Source organism: Artemia franciscana, chromosome 15 (assembly GCF_032884065.1).
Source record: "Artemia franciscana chromosome 15, ASM3288406v1, whole genome shotgun sequence".
Taxonomy (NCBI): Eukaryota; Metazoa; Arthropoda; class Branchiopoda; order Anostraca; family Artemiidae; genus Artemia; species Artemia franciscana.
The window spans coordinates 15,903,301-15,929,106 of NC_088877.1; the positions used below are offsets into that span (position 1 = coordinate 15,903,301).

A 25,806-nucleotide genomic window follows, 5' to 3' on the forward strand; every position below is an offset into this window, starting at 1 on the left:
ACTGTTGCTATGTGCTTACATTGCACATTGCAAAAAGAAAAACCATCCTATATCTATTTCTTAGTCTTCAACCTCAATTGCCCCAGACAAATGAGGTTCATGTTAGTGCTCAGTTATATTGGAGTATGTTTTTTTTCCTTTTTAGTGCCATGGCCTAAAACAATAAAAATGGAGTTCAAGGCGGAGGAATTGGCTTTTCTCTCTTGGATTATTGAAGGTCTACCAAATGATAGATTTTTGCAAATACAAGAAGACAAGGTATTTCTTTTAGCACACAACTGGTCGATGCGTTTTTTTCTTCTTAACGTTAGGCTATCTATTTAAAAAAGCTTCATACTTTAGAAAAAGTTAAAACATTCAATACATTTTTCTCAACAAAAAAGAAATTTGTGTACATGGTGGAAATCCTCTATTCAAATTTGATCCGAAATATTTTATTTTGCAACTTATATAGGAGTTTACTACTACTGCTACATATACAAACAACTTGACGAAGCACTAAGCCACCCGAGCCCAACACAGGTATATACTCTCCTCCTCCATCCTAATTTATTCAAAGCCTCCCTCTTTAAATCCTCTCAAGACGTTCCAGTTTCCCTTAAATATCTCCTTGTGACCCCCTCACACCACTTTTGGGAACAAACTGTTTTTTTTTTGGCTGCAAAATGATCTTTGGCAATCTGTCATCTTTCATCTACAGAATGTGTCCTAGTCATCTTAACCTTTCTCTATTTTTAGCCCTAGAAAGCAGGGTAGAAGCACATTTTGTTTTACAGCTTACTGTTTCAGATTGATACCCAAAAGAAACTACTGACAAGTTCTCTGATAAACATCTAAAAATTCCTCCTGAATCTTTCTGAACGCCCATGTTTAGAACCATACTTGACCACCGTCATCACTGTAGTTCCGATATTCTATTCTTGGTTTGGAGACTTAGTTCCCTATTCTTCCAAAATGTTTTTAGGTGTGAAAAAAAAAACTGTTGGCCTTGGCTATTACACTTTCATCATCTTCACTGTATCCACCGTCTTTACTAATTATACTTGCTAAGTAATTGAAGCTGTTCACTTGATCGATCTTCTCATTACCTAACATAACCCAATCATCTTCACTTATTCTCAGTCTAAGCAACATAATCTTCTTAACATAATTTTCAAACTTATTCTTGTGCCCTGAACTCCCAAAACATTAAAAGTTCATTCATTTTGCTGAACATTCTCATTGAGGACACTCAAATCATAAGTATAATCTAAATTTAGGATACTTTTCCTTTCCCATTTGATTCCATGCTATCTCGTAGTTGTGCTCCTTGGGTCAAAGTTCATCAAAATGGTCTATAGAAGGGGGATAGGACGTTACCCTACTTAACACCTGACACAATAAAAAAAAGAAGCTTCTAACCTTATTTCCTACTGTAACCACAGTAATGTTTTACTATTTCCTTTTCATACACTAAATTTACCTAGGCTAGGATACCATCTATACTTTGCATATTAATCTGGGCATGAAAATCCCCTAAGAAAAATTAAATAGTTCCTCCTGGAGTCATGTCTGTTTGTTCCTGTAGCTGTAAGTAAAATTCGTCTTTGTCATTACTATCTCCATAAGTCGGTATTATAGAGGCATTTATTACTTTGGATGATACCTTGAACTTTTTAGTCATCAAATCAGTGGCTAAGTATTCTATTATTAATACACTCCCAACCTAAGCAAGACTTACCAACTTCCTTATTGATCATGAGCCCTACTGCATGTCTATGTACCCTATCCTTCCTGTTTGAGTAAATAGATTCTATATCACCTAATTTCATATTTCCTACTCTTTGGTGACGAGTTTCTGAAACTACTAATAAGCACAGTTCAAAATGTCTGAATTCGTTAGTCAAAATGTCAATACAATAGTATTTTTTTTTAACCTTGTAACATTCCAAGCTGGAATTTTCATATTACTCAAATCGTTAAATTATTATGGCCTCAAGAAAAGCAATGGCCCCACACCAGTGCAGGACAGAGACTAATGCCTCTGCTCAGGTCTACACGAAGTGCTTATCTGGCTTAGAACTGAACACCAAAAAGTCCCTGGGACATCCAGTGTAAATAGAGGCTTTGTGTAACCCTGGACCCATCTTGGTCACAACAGGGTTTTCTAACCTTTATTAGAACTTTGTTCAAACAGTTCGTGGTAACGAACTGTAAGTAAGGAGCGACCTGGTTCAATAGTAACAAAAACTAAAAAAAAGAGCTAAGAGCTCATATGGCACTTGTGACGAGGTCGGAAGAGCCAAGAGCTCATATTGTATGAGCTCTAGCAAAATTCTAAGAATCAATAGATTGCTTTAAAAGGACTATCAGAGGCTTAATGCCGGTCGGGATTTAAAATAAGAGCTCTGAGTCACGAGGTCATTCTAAATATCAAAATTCATTAAGGTCTGATCACCCACTCGCAAGTTAAAAATACCTCAATTTTCCTAATTTTCCCTCTCCCTTTAGCCCCCAGATGTTCGAATCAGGGAAAACGACTTTATCAAGTCAATTTGCACAGCTCCCTGACACGCATACCAATTTTCATCGTCCTAGCACGCCCAGAAGAACCAAACTCGCCAAAGCACTGAACCCCACCCTCTAACTCCCCCAAAGAAAGCGGATTCAGTCCGGTTACGTCAGTCACGTATCTACGATATTTAAGCGTTTTCCAAAATTTCTGGTTTCCCCCTCCAGTCCCCCCCCCCCAATGTCAACAGATCTGGTCGGGATTTGAAACAAGAGCTCTGAGACATGAGTTCCTTCTAAATATCAAATTTCATTAAGATCTGGTCACCCGTTCTTAAGTTAAAAATACCTCAATTTTTCTAACTTTTCCAAATTAACAACCCCCAGCTCCCCCAAAGAGATCGAATCTGTACCAATTATGTCAATCTCGTATCTATAACTTGTGCTTGTTCTTCCCATCACGTTTCATCTCGATATCTCCACTCTAAGCGTTTTCCAAGATTTTCGGTCTTCAAGATTTCTGTATCCCCCCTCCAGCCCTCTATGTCCCCGGATCCGATTCCTATTGAAAATGGAGCATCTGAGCCATAAGATTCTTCTATATGTCAAGTTTCATTGAGATCCGATCACCCATTCGTAAGATACCTCGATTTCACGTTTTCCAAGATTTCCGGCTTCCCCCTCCAACTCCCTTCAATGTCACCGGATCTGGTCGCGATTTAGAATGAGAGTTTTAAAGCACAAGATCCTTCTAGATATCAAATTTCATTAAGATCTGATCACCCGTTTGTAAGTTACAAATACCTCATTTTTTCTAATTTTTCCGAATTACTCCCCCCCCCCTAACTCCACCAAAGAGAGCGGATTCAATCCGGTTATGTCAGTCACCTATCTTGGACTTGTGCTTATTCTTTTCACCAAGTTTCATCCTGATCTCTCCGCTTCAAGCGTTTTACAAGATTTTCGGTCCCCCCCCCCTAATGACACTGGACCCGGTCGGATAAAAAATAAGAGACCTGAGTTTCGAGGTTCTTCTAAATATGAAATTTCATTAAGATACGATCACCCTTTCGCCAGTTAAAAATACCTCATGTTTTCTAATTTTTTAGAATTAACCCCCCCCCCACTCCTCAAAGAGAGCAGATCCTTTCCGGTTATGTCAATCCCGTATCTAGGACTTGTGTTTATTTTCCCCACCAATTTTCATCCCGATCCCTCCAGTCTAAGCATTTTCAAAGAGTTTAGGTTCCGCCCCCCCCAACATCCCCTTCACCGGATAAGGCTGAAATTTAAAATAAGAGCTGTGAGACACGATATCTTTCCAAACGTCAAATTTCTTTAAGATCCCATCACCCGTTCGTAAGTTAAAAAATACTTCATTTTTTCTATCTCTTCCGAAATAACCTGCCCCCCCCCACTCCCCCCCCCCCAGATGGTCAAATAGGGAAAAGGACTATTTCTAATTTAATCTGTTCCGGTCCTTCATGCACATGCCAAGTTTCATCGTCTTAGCTTGCCTGGAAGTGCCTGAAGTAGCAAAACCAGGACAGACAGACAGACCGACAGAATTTGCGATCGCTATGTCACATAATGAATACCAAATGCCATAAAAACGAAATTTTGATACCAATAGGCAAATCAAAAGAATTGCATTTTTGTGCTAATGTCAAATATATAAGTTTCATCAAGTTTAGTCTTACCCATCAAGAGTTACAAGCCTGAGAAAATTTGTCTTATTTCCGAAAAAGGGGGAAACGCCCTCTAAAGGTCATATAATCTTAACGAAATATAATCACATCATCAAATTTGACGGGTCAGAGGACCTTTTCGTAGAGGTTTCAAGCTCCTATTTGCAAAAATGTGGAATTTTGTATTTTTCGCCAGAAGAAAGATCACAGATGTGTGTTGTATTTGTTTTTTTTTTCTCCAGGGGTGTTCATATTAACCCAGTGATCCTTAATATCGTGAGAGGGCTCATTCAAACGGAAATTAAAAGTTGTAGTGTCCTTTTTAAGTGACAAAAAATTAGAGAGTAACTATGCTTCCTCTCACGCTCATTTTCTTCCCAAAGTCACCCGATCAAAATTTTGAGCTAGCCATTTTGTTCAGCATAGTGAAACATCTAATAACTATGTCTTTGAGGATGACTTAATCACCCACAGCTCCTGGGAAAAGGGCTGCAAGTTTTCAGGGGGTATTTTTTTGGTGGGGAGTCTGGGGGAGGGGGTTACGTGGGAGGATGTTTCAATGGAGGAATTTTCCATGAAGGGCGCGCCGGATTTCCCAGAATTATTTAAAAAATGATCAGAAATTAAATAAAAAAGTTTTTTTCAACTGAAAGTAAGGAGCAACATTAAAACTTAAAACGAACAGAAATTATTATGTATATGAGGTGGTTCACCCCCTCATCAATACCTCGCTCTTTACTCTAAAGTTTGTTTTTAACATTTAAAAAAAACTATTTATTCTAATTAAACGGCCTTTGCGATTAAGGGGTCAATCTTAAAGAATAGGAACAAAATTTTGCGTAAAGAACGAGGCATTGACGAGAGGGTGAACCCCTCATATACGTAATAGTTTCTGTTCGTTTTAAGTTTCAATGTTGCTCCTTACTTTCAGTGGAAAAAGCTTGTTTTTTATTTGATATCAACAAGACTTTAAATCCTCTACAAGCATTCTCAAGCCCATAACCTATGACTCAATATGCGTTCATGTCTACAAATATTATACTCTTATGGGGAAGCAGCCGTAATAAAAAAAACTTTGCTAAGAAGGGTTTTTTCAGCCTAAAAAGGTCCACCACAACAAGCAAAACCTACAAGACCAGTGAATATGCTGTGTTGTCTTATGGGCTATAATTTCCTGGAGGGGTACGACTCCTTAAGGTCAGCCTCGAGCACCATCTGCAGTCATGGCTCTGGTTAAACAAACTCGTAAAACGTCCACCCTGACGCCACTATGAGCCCTTGAGGGTGCAAGCACGATTCTTCTTTTGGGGATTGGGTCGTAGGAAGGAGCTGATGGGTTTGAGTTTACTAGTGTTAGTAATGGGGAGAGGGAGATTGCAGATGATAAGCTTAAGATTGATTTTATAGAACATGCTCCCTCTACCCCCATAGAGAGTTTTTTATGAAACATCTCCAGAATTTCAAAATTCTCGATAATGTACACACACACACACAACAGAAAAAAAAAATCTTAGAAGTAGTTTCTAGGTAGTGCAAGAACTATGTTAAAATTCTAAATACCTGATTGTTTTCAGTTTCTCAAGCTATTGGAAATTTAGCTTCTCTTTGAAGTTTTTAAAAGACTTAAAAGTCATTGCTTAAATTTTATTTGTCTCTATTTTTTTTTATTTTTTTCTAATCATTTGTATGTGTTAGTGTGATTTATTATTTTCTAGTTCAGCTTGGTAAAACAAAAATATCTTGACCATAAAATCAGGAAATAATTGAGAATCTCAAATCTCTGCATAGCAAGTTTTTTCTATTTTAATACAGAAGATTTAGAAGACATTTAGCCATGTTACACTATATTAAATTCAGAATTGCACAAGGATTGAGTTTTCGGATAGTGTAAACATGACTGCCTTATCCTTTCCAAGAGTCGCTCTAAGGGTTTTTTCCTCGAAAACATAAGATGAAAAATAAAAACCCGAATGATTCGCCTCTTTAGCTAGTCGGAGCTCTTCCCTTAATTAGTAAACCCTTATTACTTGATAAAAGCCGTAAAATTCGCTCTCTCATCATTTATCTTTAATCCATTACGTCCAGGTAAATTAATGCCTATAGTTGTCAAAAAAAGTTGTCTAAAAAAAAATTAAGCCTAAAAACGAAAAAAAATAGCGGACAGTCTTTTTTAATGACCAGAGAGAAAAAAAACTGCCCCTTTCCCCAACAGAAAATTTGAAGCTCCCCCCTTTAAAAAATATATCTTAAATTTCTAACTCCATTCCCCAGTCGTGAGATAGAACACGGTGGAATTGCCAAATCTCCGATTCAAATTTGTCAATATTTTAATGAGACCTACTGAGTACATAAAAACCAAGCAAACACTTGCTTGGTTTCACGTATGTGTTGTATAATGTAATAACATTGTTTTCAAAGCTGAAGGTTAATGATTGGCTGAAAGTTCCGTAGCTCCACTCTCAGTCGTCAGGTAGAACGCGATGGAATTGCCAAATCTCCGAATCAAGTTTATCATTATTTTAATGAGACCCACTGACCTCATAATGGCACATACTTGCTTGGCTTCAGGCGCCTGTTGTATAAAGTCACAATATCGTTTTCAGAGGTGAAGGTTAATGATTGGCTTGAAGCTCCGTGTGGATGTTCTGGGAGGAGGCCAAAGTGGAAGCTTTGATTATGCTGTGATGTAGGAGGAGTATTTGCAATCCTTTAAACCTCAGGCAACTTCAAGCTTTGATGATTTTGTAGAAGTTATATTTGTTTCACCACAATAGCTAAGTTTGTAAAGTAAAGATTTTGTAATAAATTACAATTTTCTGTTTAGCTTCCGAAAAACCCTGTGCTGTTATCTATTATTCGGATTATACTGCAATGTCAAGAGTTTGCGAAAGATTTGCAAGCAGCTACCCAAGAGAAAAACGTTTTAGAAGGACGGAGTTTAATGTCTGGTTTGGAAGATCTGCTTCAACAATCATCATTGAAAACACTATCCAGATACCCCTCATTATTGACAGAGAGAAAAGAAGTGTTGATACTACTTGACAAATTTCATGGTAAGGCCATTTAATATATTATTGAGTGAACGAATAGGTTGAAAAATAAATTGAAAATTCATCAGTTGATAGGTAAAATGATATTTTATTCTCAAAACGGCTCTCAAAAGCAAGCATTGCTGAGCTTGCATTTCTTATAAAAAGATTAATGCAATAAAAATCGAAAATCGCCAAAAATCACAAACCCAATAATTATTATTATTGGTCTGTCAGTGGCTCATCAGGAGGGGTTTCACCCTTTGCTATTCAAGACAGGTGGGCTATTTTGATGTCTTACCTTGCCTTAGACCTTAGTTCCGCCTCTGCCTCCAGCAGCACCATGGACACCAAGAAGGAACTGCCAATCTTCTCACACGTTTGTTGCTGCCAGTATATCCTCTTGCTAGGGCTCGATTAAGGTTTTCTAAGGCTGGACTAAGACAGGTTTTGTAGATCTGTCTGGTACATTTGGCGCACGGTGTTTCTGGGTCTTCCTCTGTGGCATGAACCCGATTGCCAGTAGAGCGCTGCATTCGATAGCCGGAGATTATCTCTTTGTAGTAGGTCGCCAAAATATATCCATCGGCGAAATTTTATGTCATCTATCACAAGAGTTGGTCTTGCTGCCAATAGATTGGCTGGTTATCCTCTGCTGCCAGGGGATGTTGAGAATTCTTCTAAAAGCTTAGGAAAATTGTGAAAAAAGGGTTCGACCTCAAACAAAATGCTATACAAATTATTTTTTTTTTACTGTCCGAGTCCAAAAATATGTGTTGATTCCGAATCTGAAAAGTTTGACGCTCTAGCCCTTTCACAAATTCGAGGTTTTTGAGGTAGAATTTGAGGTTGAGGCAAACAATGTCGTTTCTACGCTCTTTTTATTTTGCTGATGAACATGAAACTGATGAGTCAAAAGAATTGTTTAATGCTTAAAGCTTGGAGAGAGAATGAGGTTGGGGGAGAGGTTCTAGGAAAATTGTGAAAAAAGGGACGTTGTTGAAGTTGACTTCAAACAAATTGCTATACAAATGATTCTTTCACTGCCCGACCAAAAAATATGTGCTGATTCCGAATCCGAAAATTTTGCTGCTCTAGCTCTTTCATAAATGTGAGGTTGAATTTGAGGTTGGGGCAAAAAATGTTGATTGAGTAAATATCAGCAAATGTGATTAGATATGCCATTTCTATGCTCTATTTATAGCTGATGAACATGAAACTAAAGGTTTAAAGTCAAAAGAATTGTTTGGGGCTTAAAGCTTTGAGAGAGAGAGTGAGGTTGGGGGAGAGGTTCAGCCTGCAGGTGTATATTAAACTTGGCCTATGGCAAAAAATTTGCAGCTTCGCGCCTTGGTAACAACCAAGACTGGGTCCAGGTAAAGTCCAGTATGCCTGGAACCTCAATTTTGTGAAAGTGATTAAGAATGAGAAGGAGAAGCTGAAGCGCATATTTGGCAACAAAAAAAAACAAAAAAAAAAACATTCTGTCAAAGAGCTTCCCTTAGCTGAGACAAAACACTAGTTCCAAAAAATAAATCAATATACTATTATATAATGCAACACAGAGATCAATTACATAAGGCAGATAAAAATCACAGCAACACAGAGAATCATTGGATAGTGGCAAAGCTATTCAAAAATTTGGTCTTCTTCGCTACGGTCATCTTCAAGGTTTCCAGCACCAACTGTTTCGCAGTTAGAACAGCTTGTTCTTTTAAAATCGCCACAAGCCCAGGTACATTTTAAGCCATGCTTTTTGCAAGGACATCGCAGCGTCGAACACTCGCTCTTGCAGTTACAGTGAGATAAACACTGAGAGAAGGGAAGGCGGTGCCGGTGATCTATCTGAATACACAGGTCGTAATTCTCCTTTCTGCATAATCCAGCAATACTCCAAAGGATCCAGTCAAGCCATCAACATTTTTACAAGCTTGAACTTGGAAGTATACTTGAAACGAACGATACTTGCAAACATCGCTCGTTGATGGGAGCGATTTTGCTTCCACATGCTTCCCAGAACTTCCAACTTTTTCGAAAAATTTCCTGTAGCTGACTTGGTCAGGACTTGTTTCATTTTCTGTAGCCTTAAATAAGATAAACATGGCCTTCTCTTCAGCTTTTCTAATGTCGTCTTATTTAGAAGCTGAATCTAGGACTAGTTCGGTCATATCCTGGAAGTTTTTTTCTTTTTTGTGTGGTTCAGTGGTGTAGATTTTCTCAAATCTACACCAAAGTGTAGACTCTAGATCTATGTCATAAATTTGCGAAGTCGAACCGCATCTGAGAAAGCCATGGAGGAAAAGAATTCGGTATAAGACATGTGTTCTCGAAAGCAAGAATAATTCTCTCGTGTTCTTGGTTCAAGTGCCAGGTTTTGACTGCATGAGGCAGAACAGGCATGACGTGGCTATTAAACAGTCGCAATTTCAGCCTTAGAACTTAAGTTGAACCTCCACTTGTTGCAGGGTGGTCTCGAAGAATGGTGCCTCGGAACAGTTACAGATTCGTAAAGGATACATTTTTGATTAATGAGCTGATCTGCTGTTGTTGTTTTGGTAGGCTTCTTGGGCTGTAATATGTCACTTTGTTATTGCTTGCATCCCTATTTTACTACAATATTTGCGGTTAAGATTTATAACTAGTAGAAGGTAATACATATGGAATTGCTGGTTCAGGAAGTTCATTCTTGTCTCTAAATGTGCATAGCCAAGTGTTAAAATCCACGAAATAACCAAGGTTAGCCCAGGTTTGAATAAAACCTTCGATCAACAGGGGTTGATGTAGAAAAAAATCTTAGGGGAGTCCCAATGTGACAAGGGTGACGTGAGCAATATCTTGGGGCGGGGGCAATGTGACAAATGTGCCAATAATTGACCAAATTGGGCGCTTCGTGACCCCCCCCCTCGCGTAAGTCGTCACGTGCCGTATTAGTTACGCGCCATTTTAGTTGTGTCTCCGTGTCCCACCTGTGAATATATATACACACACACACATATATATATATATATATATATATATATATATATATATATATATATATATATATATATATATATATATATATATATATATATATATATATATATATATATATATATATATATATGTGTGTGTGTTTTTAACTAAGTAAAACTTGCGAATATACCCCCGTGTCCCCGTCGTCATTTATATATCCCCCTGTGCCCCCCCCCCGGCGTCACCGTTGTAGTTTTGTCCCTGTGTCCCGGTTTTCATTCATATTCCCTGTGTCCCGGTGTCCCGGTCGTCGTTTGTGTCCCGGTCTGTAATTTCTCTTTGAGTGTCCCGGTCGTCATTTATATTCCCTGTGTCCCGGTGTCCCGGTCTGTAACGTCATCTTATAATGACGTCATATACAAAGCCTTATATGCTTATAATGACTTCATATGCAAACCCTCAAACATACAAAAATACATACATACAACTTACTTTATATATATGGATAGTGCAACAGACAGATACTACATTTATATATATATACTAGCTGTTGGGGTGGCGCTTCGCGCCCCCCCCAAGCCCCCCGCGCGCGTAAGTCGTTACGCGCCATATTAGTTACGCGCCATTGTAGTTGTGTCCCTATGTCCCACCTGTGAATATAGATATATATATATATATATATATGTTTTTAACTACGTAAGACTTGCGAATATACAACATTCTTTGCTGTCCCATTGTCTGTGCATATAAATAGATTGTTTACCGACTCTTGAAAATGCAACATATAATGGTCCATGGGAAAACAATCCGTATTCAGATCTATACCTCATGATTCTAATGATTGCCCTTGAGCTTTGTTGATGGTGATTGCTAATCTACCATTCCCTGTGTCGCCATCGTCATTTATATATCTCCTTGTGCCCCCCGGCATCCCCTTTGTAGTTTTGTCCCTGTGTCCAGGTCGTCATTTGTGTCCCGGTGTCCCAGTCTGTGATTTCTCTTTGAGTGTCCCGGGCGTCATTTATATTCCATGTGTCCCGGTGTCTCGGTCGTCATTTATATCCCCCTGTGCCCCCCGGCGTCCCCGTTGTAGTTGTGTCCCTGTGTCCCGGTCGTCATTTATATTCCCTGTGTCCCGGTCGTCATTTGTATCCCGGTGTCCCGGTCTGTATATACATTCGTTTTTTAGTTTTGTTTTTCTCCTTTATTTTAAAAAAAACTTTAGCGTAAAGAGCGGGGCGTTGAGAAGGAAAAGCCCCTTTCATATACGGAGTAATTTCTGTTCGTTTTAAGTTTTAATGTCGCTCCTTACTTCCATTTAAAAAACTTGTTTTTTTTATTTAATTTCTGAACGTTTTTGAATCAACGCATGTTTTGATTTTGGCTCTCCGCAGAGGAATAATTAAAACGAAATTTGTATATATTTTTTTTTTGCTAAATGGCTTTCTCATAATTTTGATCGAATGATTTTGAGAAAAAAAGAGCGGTGGAGGAAGACTAGTAGCCCTCCGATTTTCGGCTAATTAAAAAGGCAACTAGAACTTTTAATTTTTTACGAATCTTTTTATAAGTAAAAGATATACGTAACTTATAAATTAGCTTACCTAAAGAACTTTTGCATTCTTATGTTTTTATTACATACTAGCTGTTGGGGTGGCGCTTCGCGCCACCCCAACACCTATTTGGTGGGGCGCTTCGCGACCCCCCCCAAGCCCCCCCGCGCGCGTAAGTCGTTACGCGCCATATTAGTTACGCGCCATATTAGTTACGCGCCATTGTAGTTGTGTCCCTGTGTCCCACCTGTGAATATAGATAGATTTATATATGTGTTTCAAACTACGTAAAAATTGCGAATATACAACATTCTTGGCTTTCCCATTGTCTGTCCATATACAAAGCCGTATGTACTAATAATGACGTCATGAGACGAACACCTTCATATACGTAATAATTACTGTTCGTTTTAAGTTTTAATGTGGCTCCTTACTTTCAGTTGAAAAAAAAACTTGTTTTTTTAATATTTAATTTCTTAACGTTTTTGAAATAATGCAGGTTTTGATTTTGGCTCTCCGTACATGAATAATTAAAACGAAATCTGCTTATTAGTTTTACCTTTTTTGGCCAAATGGCTTTCTCAAAGTTTTGAAGGACGATTTTCAGAAAAAAAGGGTGGGGAGGGGGCCTAGTTGCCCTCCAATTTTTTTGGTTACTTTAAAAGGCTACTAGAACTTTCAATTTTATTTTCGAACATTTTCCTTAGTAATAAATATATGTAACTTACAAATTAACTTGCTTAGCGAACTTCTATATTCGTATATTTCTATTACGTACTGTCTGTTGGGGAGGCGCTTCGCGCCACCCCAACACCTAGTTGGTGAGGGTGCTTCGCGCCCCCAAGCCCCCCCCCCCCGAGCTTGTAAGTCGTTACGCGCCATATTAGTTATGCGCCATTGTAGTTGTGTCCCACCTGTGATATATATATATATATATATATATATATATATATATATATATATATTTATATATTTATATATTTATATATATATATATATATATATATATATATATATATATATATATATATATATATATATATATATATATATATATATATATATATATATATATATATATATATATATATATATATATATATATATATATATATATATATATATATATATATATATATATATATATATATATATATATATATATATATATATATATATATATATATATATATATATATATATATATATATATATATATATGTTTTTAACTACGTAAAACTTGCGAATATACAACATTCTTCGCTGTCCCATTGTCTGTGCATACAAATAGATTGTCAGGTTTACCGACTCTTGAACATGCAACATATAATTGTCCATGGGAAAAACATTTCGTATTCAGATCCATACCTCATTATTCTAATGATTGCCCTTGAGCTTTGTTGATGGTGATTGCTAATCGAACATTCTCTGTTTTCCCGTCGTCATTTATATATCCCCCATGTGCCCCCGGCGTCCCCGTTGTAGTTGTGTCCCTGTGTCCCGGTCGTCATTTATATTCCCTGTTTCCCGGTCGTCATTTGTGTCCCGGTGTCCCAGCCTGTAATTTCTCTTTGAGTGTCCTGGTCGTCATTTATATTCCCTGTGTCCCGGTGTCCCGGTCGTCATTCGTGTCCCGGTGTCCCAGTCTGTAATTTCTCTTTGAGTGTCCCGGTCGTCATTTATATTCCCTGTGTCCCGGTGTCCCGGTCGTCATTCGTGTCCCGATGTCCCGGTCTGTAATTTCTCTTTGAGTGTCCCGGTCGTCATTTAATTTTCAAACAGTTCGTGGTAACAAACTGTTGTAAGGAGTGGCCCGGCTCAATAGTAACCAAAACTCTAAAAAATGGAATTTTGATACCAATAGCTATATCAAAAAAATTTCATTTTAATGCTGATTTCGAATATATAACTTTCATCAAGATTAGTTTTACCCATCAAAAGTTACGAGCCTGAGAAAATTTGCGTCATTTTAGAAAATAGGGGAAAACACCCCCTAAAAGTCATACAATCTTAACGAAAATCACACTATCAAATTCAGCGTATCAGAGAGCCTTATTGTAGAAGTTTCAAGCTCATATCTACAAAAATGTGGAATTTCGCATTTTTTGCCAGAAGACAAGTCACGGATGCGTGTTTATTTTTTGTTGTTGTTGTTTTTTTCCCAGGGGAGATCGTATCGACCCAGTCGTCCTAGAATGTCTCGGGAGGGCTCATTATAACTGAAATTAAAAGTTCTAGTGCCCTTTTTAAGTGACCAAATAAATTGGAGGGTACCCAGGCCCCCTCCCACGCTCTTTTTTCCCAAAAGTCACCGGATCAAAATTCTGAGATAGCCATTTTAGGCCCCCTCCCACGCTCTTTTTTCCCAAAAGTCACCGGATCAAAATTCTGAGATAGCCATTTTATTCACCATAATCAAAAACCTAATAACTATGTTTTTAGGGACGACTTACTACCCCGCAGTCTCCCTGCGAGGGGTTGCAAGTTACAAACTTTGACCTGTGTTTACATATAGTAATGGTTACTGGGAAGTGTACGGACGTTTTCAGGGGGATTTTTTTTTGGTTTGGGAGGGAGAGTTCAGGTGGGGGGGGGGGTGTTACGCGGGAGGATCTTTCCATGGAAAAACTTCTCATGGGGGAAGAGACTTTCAATGAAGGGGGCGCAGGATTTTTTCGTATTATTTAAAAAAACAAGGAAAAAATAAATATGAGAAGTTTTTTCTGCTGAAAGTGAGGAGCAGCATTAAAACTTAAAACGAGGAGAAATTATTGCGCACATGAGGGGTTTACCTCCTCGTAACACTTCGCTCTTTACGCGAAAGTATTTTTAGTAATTTCAACTATTTATTCTACGGCCTTTGTGATTCAAAGGTCATTCTTAAGGAATTGGGACAGAATGTAAGCTTTAGTGTAAAGAGCGAGGTATCGACGAGGGGTGAACTTCCTCATATACGCAATAAAAATATAGGTAGGTAGGTAGGTATGCGTTTATTTCATCAAATAAAAATTACTAAAATCGCACTTACAATCAATAATATACTGCTCAATTTAGGGACCTAAATTTCCCTGTTCAGCAGCAAAACTACAACAAATAAATGATAACTATTCATTCAAAATCAAAGAAATACGCAAAAAAAAAAAAAAAAAAAAAAAAAAAAAAAAAAAAAAAAAAAGACGAAACACTATACAATCTCTAAACAGCCATCTCTCATCATAAAAAAGAAAAAAAGGGATAAAAATTTAAACAATATAATCTATAATTTAATCAAAAAATAATTTTTTATTCTTACTTTAAATAACATAAGATTTTCAGAACACCTAACACTCTCTGGAATTGAGTTCCAAATAACATCACCTACATGTTTAATCATAAACCCAGATCGCGTTGTATGCCTGATTTCACTAGTCAGCTGATCAGAGCTCCTAGTAGAATAATCGTGATAATTTGAATTATATCGATAAAAACTTCTAAAATATTGAGGAGACAATCCATTTAAAACCTGGTATACAAACATTAAAATCTGTTGAGATTTAATAAAATCAGTATTCAAAATATCTTAATCTCTAAAACTATCTCTAGTACTACCACACGCAAGATACTCACCCAAACTTCTAATTACCTTATTCTGCATAATCTGGACCCTTTTTACATGACTAGAAAAATTGCTTGCATACAATGAACAACCATACACTAAATAAGGATGGACAATTGAATAATAAATTGCTTTCAGGACACGTAGAGGAAAAAAATTGTGAAATCTTCTTAATATACCGACTCCGCGAGCCAATTTTGAAGATAAAACTTTGCAATGATGAATCCAACTAAAATTTACATCAAAATAAAATCCTAGATATCTACATTGAAAAACCTGACTAATGGAAACACCTTGTAAAAGAATACTATGACAGTTATTTACAACTTTACCAATACGACTAAATATCATATAATTAGTCTTCTCAGTATTCACTGCAAGAAAACTATGCTTTGTGAACTGAGATAAATTCTCCAAAGCTACATTAGTTATCTCTATAAGATCTTCGACAGATTTCCCAATCACTGTAAGCGCTGTGTCATCTGCGAATGATGTAACTACGGCACCAGGAATGTAAAAACGCATTGTATCCACGTATATAAGAAACAGCAAAGGTCCTAATGCCGAACCTTGGGGCACTCCACAATTCACAATTCACACACGAATATAGAAGTTCGTTACGTAAGTTAATTCGTAAATTACGTATATTTTTTACTAATGAAAATGTTCGTAAAACAATTGAAAGTTCTAGTTTCATTTTTAAGTAATCAAAAAATTAGAGGGCAGCTAGGCTTCCTCCCTCTCTCCTTTTTTCTCAAAATCTTCCGATTAAAACTTTGAGAAAACCATTTAGCCAAAAAGAAAATTAATATGCAAATTTTGTTTTAATTATTTATGTGCGGAGAGTCAAGATCAAAACATGCATGAATTAAAAAACGTCCAGAAATTAAATAAAAAAAACAAGTTTTTTCAAATGAAAGTAAGGAGCGACATTACAACTTAAAACGAACAGAAATTACTCCGCATATGAAAGGGGCTTTTCTTCCTCAACGCCCCTCTCTTTACGCTAAAGTTTTTTCCTTTTAAAAAAAGTAGAGCTAAGAGAAAGAGTCAAACTTTAGCGTACAAAGGGAGGGGGCCTGGGGGCGCCCCCCAAGCCCCCCTGCGCGCGTAAGTCGTTACGTGCCATATTAGTTACGCGCCATTGTAGTTGTGTCCCTGTGTCCCACCTGTGAATAGATATATATATATATATATATATATATATATATATATATATATATATATATATATATATATATATATATATATATATATATATATATATATATATATATATATATATATATATATATATATATATATATATATATATGTTTTTAACTACGTAAAACATGCGAATATACAACATTCTTCGCTGTCCCATTGTCTGTGCATATAAATAGATTGTCAGGTTTACTGACTCTTGGACATGCAACATATAATTGTCCATGGGAAAAACAATCCGTATCCAGATCTATACCTCATTATTCTAATGATGTGTCCCTGTGTCCCGGTCGTCATTATCCCAGTTTGTAATTTCTCTTTTAGTGTCCCGGTCGTCATTTATATTCCCTTTGTCCCGGTCTGTAATTTCTATTCGAACAATCCCTGTGTCCCGGTCTTCATTTATGTATCGCGCCTTTGCCCCCGGCATCCCCGTTGTAGTTGGGTCCCTATGTCCCGGTCGTCATTTATATTCCCTGTGTCCCGGTCGTGATTTGTGTCCGGGTGTCCCAGTCTGTAATTTCTCTTTGAGGTTCCCGGTCGTCATTTATATTCCCTGTGTCCGGGTCGTCATTTGTGTCCCGGTGTCCCGGTATGTAATTTCATCAGTTCACAAACATGACGTCAGTCGACAAACAACTTCATGACGCATACAGTTCAATCCTTATAATGACGTCAGTCGACAAACATGACGTCAGTCGACACACAAACATGACGTCACTCGACACACACACACACAGACAACTTATCTATCTATATATATAAAAATAAGTTGTCTGTCTGTCTGTGGATCAGGTGACGTCATGTTTCTGTGTTGACTGACGTCATGAAATTAGTTGTCGTCATTTTTGCTTTGACGGTGACGTCATTAACGGTATTTGAACGCAAAACCGCGCAGTTAGATGAAAATCCACCTGGACAGCGAGAGTCAAAACATATCAAAACTGAAAATGATAGCGATGATGATTGGATTTGGGATTTTGACTTGGATAAGGTCATCAATGCCTACCAGATTTAAGTTAAAAAAACAAAGGTTCGTCGATATGTACTTCATAGTGACGCTGAAAAATAAAGAAGAAAAAGAAAACTGAAAAAAGAAAAAAGGTAAAAAACTAAAAAAAAACTAAAAAGAAAAAATACTCAAAGAGAAATTACAGACCGGTACACAAATGACGACCGAGACAGAGGGAATATAAGTGACGACCGGGAACCTCAAAGAGAAATTACAGACTGGGACACCCGGACACAAATCACGACCGGGACACAGGGAATATAAATGACGACCGGGACACAGGGACACAACTACAACGGGGACTCCGGGGGCACAGGCGGGATATATAAATGACGACCGGGACACAGGGATTGTTCGAATAGAAATTACAGACCGGGACACAAATGACGACCGGGACACCGGGAAACAGGGAATATAAATGACGACCGGGACACTCAAAGAGAAATTACAAACTGGGACACCGGGACACAAATGACGACCGGGACACAGGGAATATAAATGACGACCGGGACACAGGGACACATCATTAGAATAATGAGGTATAGATCTGAATACGGATTGTTTTTCCCATGGACAATTATATATTGCATGTTCAAGAGTCAGTAAACCTGACAATCTATTTATATGTACAGACAATGGGACAGCGAAGAATGTTGTATATTCGCATGTTTTACGTAGTTAAAAACATATATTTATATCTATCTCTATTCACAGGTGGGACACAGGGACACAACTACAATGGCGCGTAACTAATATGGCGCGTAACGACTTACGCGCGCGGGGGGGCTTGGGGGGCGCGAAGCGCCCAACCAACTAGGTGTTGGGGTGGCGCGAAGCGCCACCCCAACAGCTAGTTTTTATATATATAGATATCTTGCAACTATACATCATCCGTATTCAGATCTATACCTCATTATTCTAATGATTGCCCTTGAGCTTTGTTGACGGTGATTGCTAATCAAACATTCCCTGTGTCCCCGTCGTCATTTATATATCCCCTCTGTGCCCCCCGGCGTCCCCGTTGTAGTTGTTTCCCTTTGTCCCGGTCGTCATTTATATTCCCCGTGTCCCGGTCTTTATTTGTGTCCCGGTATCCCAGTCTGTAATTTCTCTTTGAGTGTCCCGGTCGTAATTTATATTCCCTGTGTCCCGGTGTCCCGGTTTCCCGGTCTGTAATTTCGTCTGTCGACGAACATGACGTCAGTCGACAAACAACTTCATGACGGCATAATGCTCAATCCTTATAATGACTTCAGTCGACAAACATGACGTCAGTCGACTCGACAAACATGACGTCAGTCGACAGTCGACAAACATGACGTCAGTACATAAACAACTTATTTTTATATATATAGATATGAGGAGGTTCGCCCCCTCGTCAATACCTTGCTTTTTACATTAAAGTTCGAATTTTTTTCCAATTCTTTAAGAATGGCCTCTGAATGACAAAGGTCATTTAATTAGAACGGGTAGCTCTTTTGAAATTACAACTTTAGCGTAAAGAGCGAGGTAGGCTACTGAGGAGGGATGAACCCCTTCATAATTCTTGTTCGTTTTAAGTTTTAATGTTGCTCCTTACTTTCAGTTGAAACAACTTTTTTTTATTTAATTTCTCATCGTTTTTTTTAAATAGTGCTGTAAAATCCTGCGCCCATTTCATGGAAATTCTCTTCACCCATGATAAATTCCTCAACGGAAAGATCCTCTCACGTAACCCCCTCCGATTACCCTCCCTCCCCCACAACCGGAAAAAAATCCTCCATGAAAACGTCTGTTTACATCCCAATAACCAATTCTATAACAATGAGCAAAGTTCATAACTTGCAAATATAATTTGTAAAGTCAGTGCAGTCGTTCAATAAATGTGACAAAAAACAATATGTAGAACAGTAGAGCCAATTAACGAAGAAAGGGTGGGGACAGACTGTATTTCTAAAAATTTAGGTTCCAAACCTTGTCAATTTTGTTCGTTTTAAGTTTTAATGTTGCTCCTTACTTTCAGTTGCAACAGCTTGTTTTTTATTTAACTTATCATTGTTTTTTTTAAATAGTGCTGTAAAATCCACCGCCCACTTCATGAAAATTCTCTTCGCCCATGATATCAATGGAAAGATCCTCTCACGTAACCCCCTCCGCTGACCCCCCCCCCCCCCACCACCACCACCGGAAAAAAATCCTCCATGAAAACGTCTGTTTACATCCCAATAACTAATTCTATATGTCAACAATGAGCAAAGTTCATAACTTGCAAATATAATTTGTAAAGTCAGCGCAGCCGTTCAATAAATGTGACAAAAAACAATATGTAGAACAGTAGTGCCAATTAACGAAGAAAGGGTGGGGACTGACTGTATTTCTAAGAATTTGGGTTCCCAACCTTGTCAATTTTTTCTTTTGAAAACACAAATAAGTTTATTTTTTCAACTAAATTCCATAACTTTTTTATCAAGGAAGGAGGGGGGGGGGGGGTTGAAAATCAGGGGTAGAGGGCAAATCTTCCCCCTAATTGACACTGTATTTGTAAATATTTTGATAAACACTTCATTGCCACTTATACAGGGAAGCCAATTTGATCTTTTTGGCCAGTTTGGTGGCAATAAAGCTAGGGTTGCATATAAATAAATATCCACATATCCCGCAGTAAACCTCTTTAAAAAACAAAACAAGACAGCATCTTTGGGACATTCAAGCAATAGAGAGGAAAAAAAATTAAGTGAATAACAACTTGGATGATACAAGGTTCCTTGTAAGACCGTGATTTGAACCTAAAACCTTTTAATTAGGAAGCGGAACTCTATCTATTCAGCTCTCGCAAGATACTATAAGACATGATTCTTCCACCATTATATTCATTTATTTTTGGTAGAAGAACTTTAATGGCTAACGACAGCGTCAGCCATTCGAATGAAGTGAATTTGAAGGTTTTGATATAAAAGAGGAATTAGATGGCAAAAAGACGCAATTCTGATTCCAGTCAGCGCTTTTTTAAAATATACAATAATTTATAGCCTGCCTTAGCAATTTTGTCCCAGTAACACTCCCTCAATTTTTGGGCATATTCTTTGGCAATCTAAAAATTCTCTGATCTTTTTTTCTTAAACACTGGTTGATGAGAAATAAGTTCCGAAACTGATGAAAAGCGCCCATCATCTTAAAAATTAACTTTTTTGTATTTTTTTATATGTTGATACTATAAACAGGGTCGTTACTAGCCAAAATGTTGGGGGAGGGCAAGAGGTTTTACCAACTGACTGGTCATTTTTACCGACTTTTTTGTCGAAATAAGCATAATATCTGTTTCAAGTACAATACGTAGAATCACTGCACGAGTCGGTAAAACCGCTGCATTTCCAGAATCCAGATTTTGGTACATATCATGTCACTTTTTTAATGCTGTTTATTTAACCAATGGAAAATTGTGGCATCATCTGTAAAACCACGGCAGGAGTCAGTAAAACTGTTGCGTTTACCGACCAAGTTTGAAATTTCTGTAGATGACATGTCAGTATTTTTGTGGTCTTTATTGAACCAAACAAAGAATTTTAGCGGCGTCGAAAAAATTTCGACAACTATTTTTTTTACCGAGTGACCAGAAACGTTTGGGGTGGTCCCCCTCCTCCACATGTGTGAGGGCTCTGGCTATAAGCAAGTTATTGGTGACAGGTTATTGCAGAAGCTTTAATACCCTTATACAAAATATATTTGTATAAGGTATAATAAATATATTATAGGTATATACTTATACGAGTTGCGAGTTTTTGCAGCTTACATCTCCTTATTTGTCAGAGATTCTGACGTCATAATAGTTATTCTGGGGTCAAAAGTTGTTTTCTAGTTGTCATGCACAAGCTTTATGACTAGAATTGACTGAATATTGGCTAAGAATAGGACGTCCTTAAAAATTAAGTCATAAGTTTTCTGCAGCAAACATTTCAATGCTTTTGGTTTCTATTGTACTTGGTATTTACCAAGTGACATATAGCGATCGCAATTTCTGTCCGTCGGTCTGTCTGGAATCTCGGTCTGTCTGTCTGGAACCTAAAATCTTGGAAAACGCTTTGAGAAGGAGTGATCGGGACGAAACTTGGTGGGAAAAATAAGCACAAGTCCTAGATACGTGATTGACATAATCGCACCTGATCCGCTCTTTTTGGGGTAGTTTGGGGGGGGGGGTGGAAGGTTAATTCGAAAAGTTCGAAAAAATGAGGTATTTTTAACTTACGATCGGATCTCAGTGAAAATTGATATTTAGAAGGTAATCGTGTCTCAAAGCTCTTATTTTAAATCCCGACCGGATCTGGTGATATTGGGATCTGGTGATATTTAGAAGTTTATCATGTCCCAAAGCTCTTATTTAAATCCCGGCCGGATCTGGTGACATTGGGGGAGTTTGGGGGGGGACCTAGAATCTTGGAAAACGCTTAGAGTGGAGGGATCGGGATGAAAATCGGTGGGAAAAATAAGCAGAAGTCCTAAATACGTGATTGACATAATCGGAACGGATCCGCTCTATTTAGGGGTGTTGGGGACGGGGGAGGTTTTTAAATTGTGAAAAATTAGAAAAAATGACGTATTTTGAACTTAAGAAGGAGTGATCGGATCTTCATGGAACTTCTTATTTAGAAGGACCTCGTAACTCAGATCTCTTATTTTAAATCCCAACCGGATCCAGCGTCATTGGGGGGGGGGGGGCGGGAGTCTTAGAAAATACCTAAAGCGGAGAAATCAGGATGAAACTGGGTGGGAAGAATAAAAACAAGTCCAAGATACGTGACTGACAACCGGACCGGATCCGCTCTCTTTGGTGGAGTTGGGGGGGGGGGAATAATTAGGAAAAATTAGAAAAAAATGAGGTATTTGTAACTTACGAAGGGGTGATCAGATCTTAATGAAATTTAATATTTAGAAGATATTGTGCTTTAGAACTCTTATTTTAAATTCCGACCAGATCCTTTGACATTGGGGGGGGGGCAGTTGAAGGGGGAAACCGGAATTCTTGGAAAACGTGAAAATCGGGGTATTTTTAGCTTACGAATAGGGGATCGGATCTTAATGAAACTTGATATATAGAAGGGTATTATGTCTCAGATGCTCCATTTCCGACTCGAATTGGATCCGGGGGACATAGGGGGTTGGAGGGGGGGAAACGGAAATCTTGGAAAACGCTTAGAGTGGAGAGATCGGGATGAAACCTGATGGGGAGAATACGCACAAGTTCCTGATACGTGATTGACATAATTGAAACGGATCCGTTCTATTTGGAGGAGTTGGGCGTGTTAATTTAGAAAAATTAGAAAAATAGAGGTATTTTTAACTTAAGAACGAGTGACCGGATCTGAATGAAATTTGATATTTAGAAGGAACTCATGTCTCAGAGCTCTTATTTCAAATATTGACCATATCTGTTGACATTGGGGGGAGTTGGAGGGGAAAATCAGAAATCTTGGAAAACGCTTAGAGTGGAGGAATCGGGATGAAGTTTGGTGGGTAGAATAAGCAAACGTCTTGGATACGTGATTAAAATAACCATGCTGGATTTGCTCTCTTTGGGGGAGTTATGGGGTGGGGTTCAGTGCTTTGCCGAGTTTGGTGTTTCTGGACGTGATAGGACGATGAAAATTGGTAGGCGTGTCAGGGAGCTGCACAAATTGACTTGATAAAGTCGTTTTCCCTGATTCGACCATCTGGGGGGCTAAAGGGAGAGGAAAAATTAGAAAAAATGAGGTATTTATAACTTACGAGTGGATGATCGGATCTTAATGAATTTTTATATTTAGAAGGGCATCGTGACTCAGAGCTATTATTTTAAATCCCGACCGGCATTAAGCCTCTGATTTTCCTTTTAAATCAATCTACTGATTCTTAGAATTTTGTTAGAGCGCATACCATATGAGCTCTTAGCTCTTGTTATTTTTAATATTTACAAATAGATAAATAAAAACAACACTTTAGTATTGGAAAAAACGACTTAATCAATTTAATGGAATATATGGAATATATTTATTAAATATATAATTTGTCCTATTAAGGATCCTATTTAGTCAAATATATAATCAAACCTATGTTTAATATCAGGTTCGCGGAGAAATGTGAAAACGTATTTATTTTCTTTTGTCACTGTGTACTTGCTAGATTATTATATGCATCGTAAATAAAAGCTATATTTAAAACTTCCAACCGTTCTTGTTTTCAGGAGAAAGGAGTAGTTTCCAGTAAGAGAACTTTGAACTTACAATTAAAGAACTATGCTCTCCAAATACTTTAACCAATGGGCTAATACCTCCTCGCTCTCCTGAAGCCAAAATTCCAAAAACAAGAAACCCTGATTTTTCGACCTACTTTCGAAATGAGTTTCACATATATCTGAATATCCTCTTTTTATCTAAGGCTTTGGCTTTTATATTAAAAGTCCGAACAAACGCTCCTGTCAAGATCCCTTTCAATAATACAATTGCTCCTTCAACCGTTGATTTTAGGGTTAGAAGTATAAATCTTGCCCATTTAGGGAAAGTTGAAGAAGTTTCGCATTTTCAATTTTTGGTTTCAAATTACTTGAATTTGTCATAATATGAATGGAATCTTCAATGGAAGCTTAAGGTGTTTATCAGACAAGAGTTGTTCCCCCTCTGTATCTGTATTTTCTGCATTACCAAAACATTTTATTCTAGATGAAGGCTTTGGGTGAATCCCACCTCTATACTGTTCTGAAGAATGTCTTACAAGAAGTTAGAAAGTTTCAGTGTGGAAATCCACTTTATTAGGTATTATTCATTAATCTTTCACAAAAATTGTTCACCAACCTCCCTAAAAGCTATTGTGCAACTATGAAATACTGCATAACCACTAATCAATACTACAAATACTACTATTGTTTGAATACGACTATTGCTAGTAACTCGTCTGACCATAAGGTTGCCTGAAGCAAACACCCCTCTGCCTGATCTTCCTCAACCTAATCTGTTCATAGCTTCGCTTATTTCTCCCTTCTGTGATGAATTGCAGTTTTGTGCCATAAGATAGCAGAAAATGCCACTTTTGCTTTAGTACAACCTCTGTTGCTACTTAAAAAGGGCGCTAGAACTTTCAGATTTTGTTTATATTGCACAAAAAGGCGCTTTTTCGCCATCAGACTGAGGCTAAACGAAAAGTAGATCATCCCTGAAGGAGTTAAAAGAGGTCATTAGAGAGGATTTAAAGGAAGTTGGAATTGCATGGGAGGAAAGAAAATGAAATATTTCAGTAAGAACCGGACTCATATATATTGGCTTCAAAGGTCTAAATACTGTAACGAGTTGTTAATAGTAATTGTAGGTTGTATTCAAAAGCGATTTCTTACCCTGGTAACTAAAGCAAAACATGATCAGCCAACCACAAGGCGTATTATAAGCATATCACAGTTGCCAAAGTTCCGACAATTTTGTTTAGTCTCTTTGGATTTTTTTTTCACCACAAGAAAATACAGGAGGGAGTATTAAGCAGAGGGAGTAGTTCTCATTCCTTCAAATTCTGTATAAGGATCTTTGAACTCCTTTTGAAAAACTACTGCTTTTCATCTAGTACCAGATGGATGGCTAAAAAGCACAACTTTGGCAGCCTATCATCTGTAATTCGGATCCATAATTCGTATTGTTCGAATTTTGCAATTTAGTAAACTCGGTAGCCCTAAAAAGTGGACTCGAAATTACTGTATTTGTACAGCTTATTGTTTGATATAAAATAAACTTCTGGTGGCCTTTGTATATTTTTTTAATGGCTTTAGTGAATTAATTGCTGCTTTTGTACATCCTATTAGAAACGAAAATCATCAAAAATTGCTTTCATAGGAGAATCTTTGGAAGCTCAAAAAGATGAGTACTATGCCTTTCTGACTCTGTATTCAGTAATCATGATCATACTGGAATCATCGTTAATGAGGAAAAACGAATCAGATGGTTTTACCACGCTCGAGGAGGTCCAAAATTTGGTATTGGCCATAACATCTGAGGATAAACGGTAGTAGTTTTGAAATATTTTAACAGAGAGATCTTTAGCAGAATTGTATTTATGAAGACAGTTGAAATAAGGTTACAATGGCCCAGCTGGTTCAAATTGTTTTCATAGTACGTCTAAGGTTGTTAAAGTTACTAGGTTGCTAGCTACCGCTGCACCCCAGATGTACTCTATTCCCCCTTTTTAATTATTAATTACAAAATAACGTTTTTTCAAAGGTAAAAGTTGTAAAGTTGTTCTATAAATTTCGCAGTTTAAAGTAGATATAGGCATATTTAATGACACACTC

The 25,806-nt window shown here is 37.6% G+C and overlaps 1 protein-coding gene across 1 annotated transcript in view; it reads left to right on the top strand.

Annotated features, from left to right (window-relative positions):
* LOC136036542 (uncharacterized) overlaps nt 1-25,806 on the top strand; it is a gene marked incomplete in the record, with an annotated part of 69,223 nt that overhangs the window by 15,759 nt on the left and 27,658 nt on the right. The window contains 3 exon segments of the mRNA XM_065718847.1: nt 146-258; nt 7,003-7,231; nt 25,352-25,520. Of these exon segments, the coding sequence (XP_065574919.1) occupies nt 169-258; nt 7,003-7,231; nt 25,352-25,520 (488 nt within the window).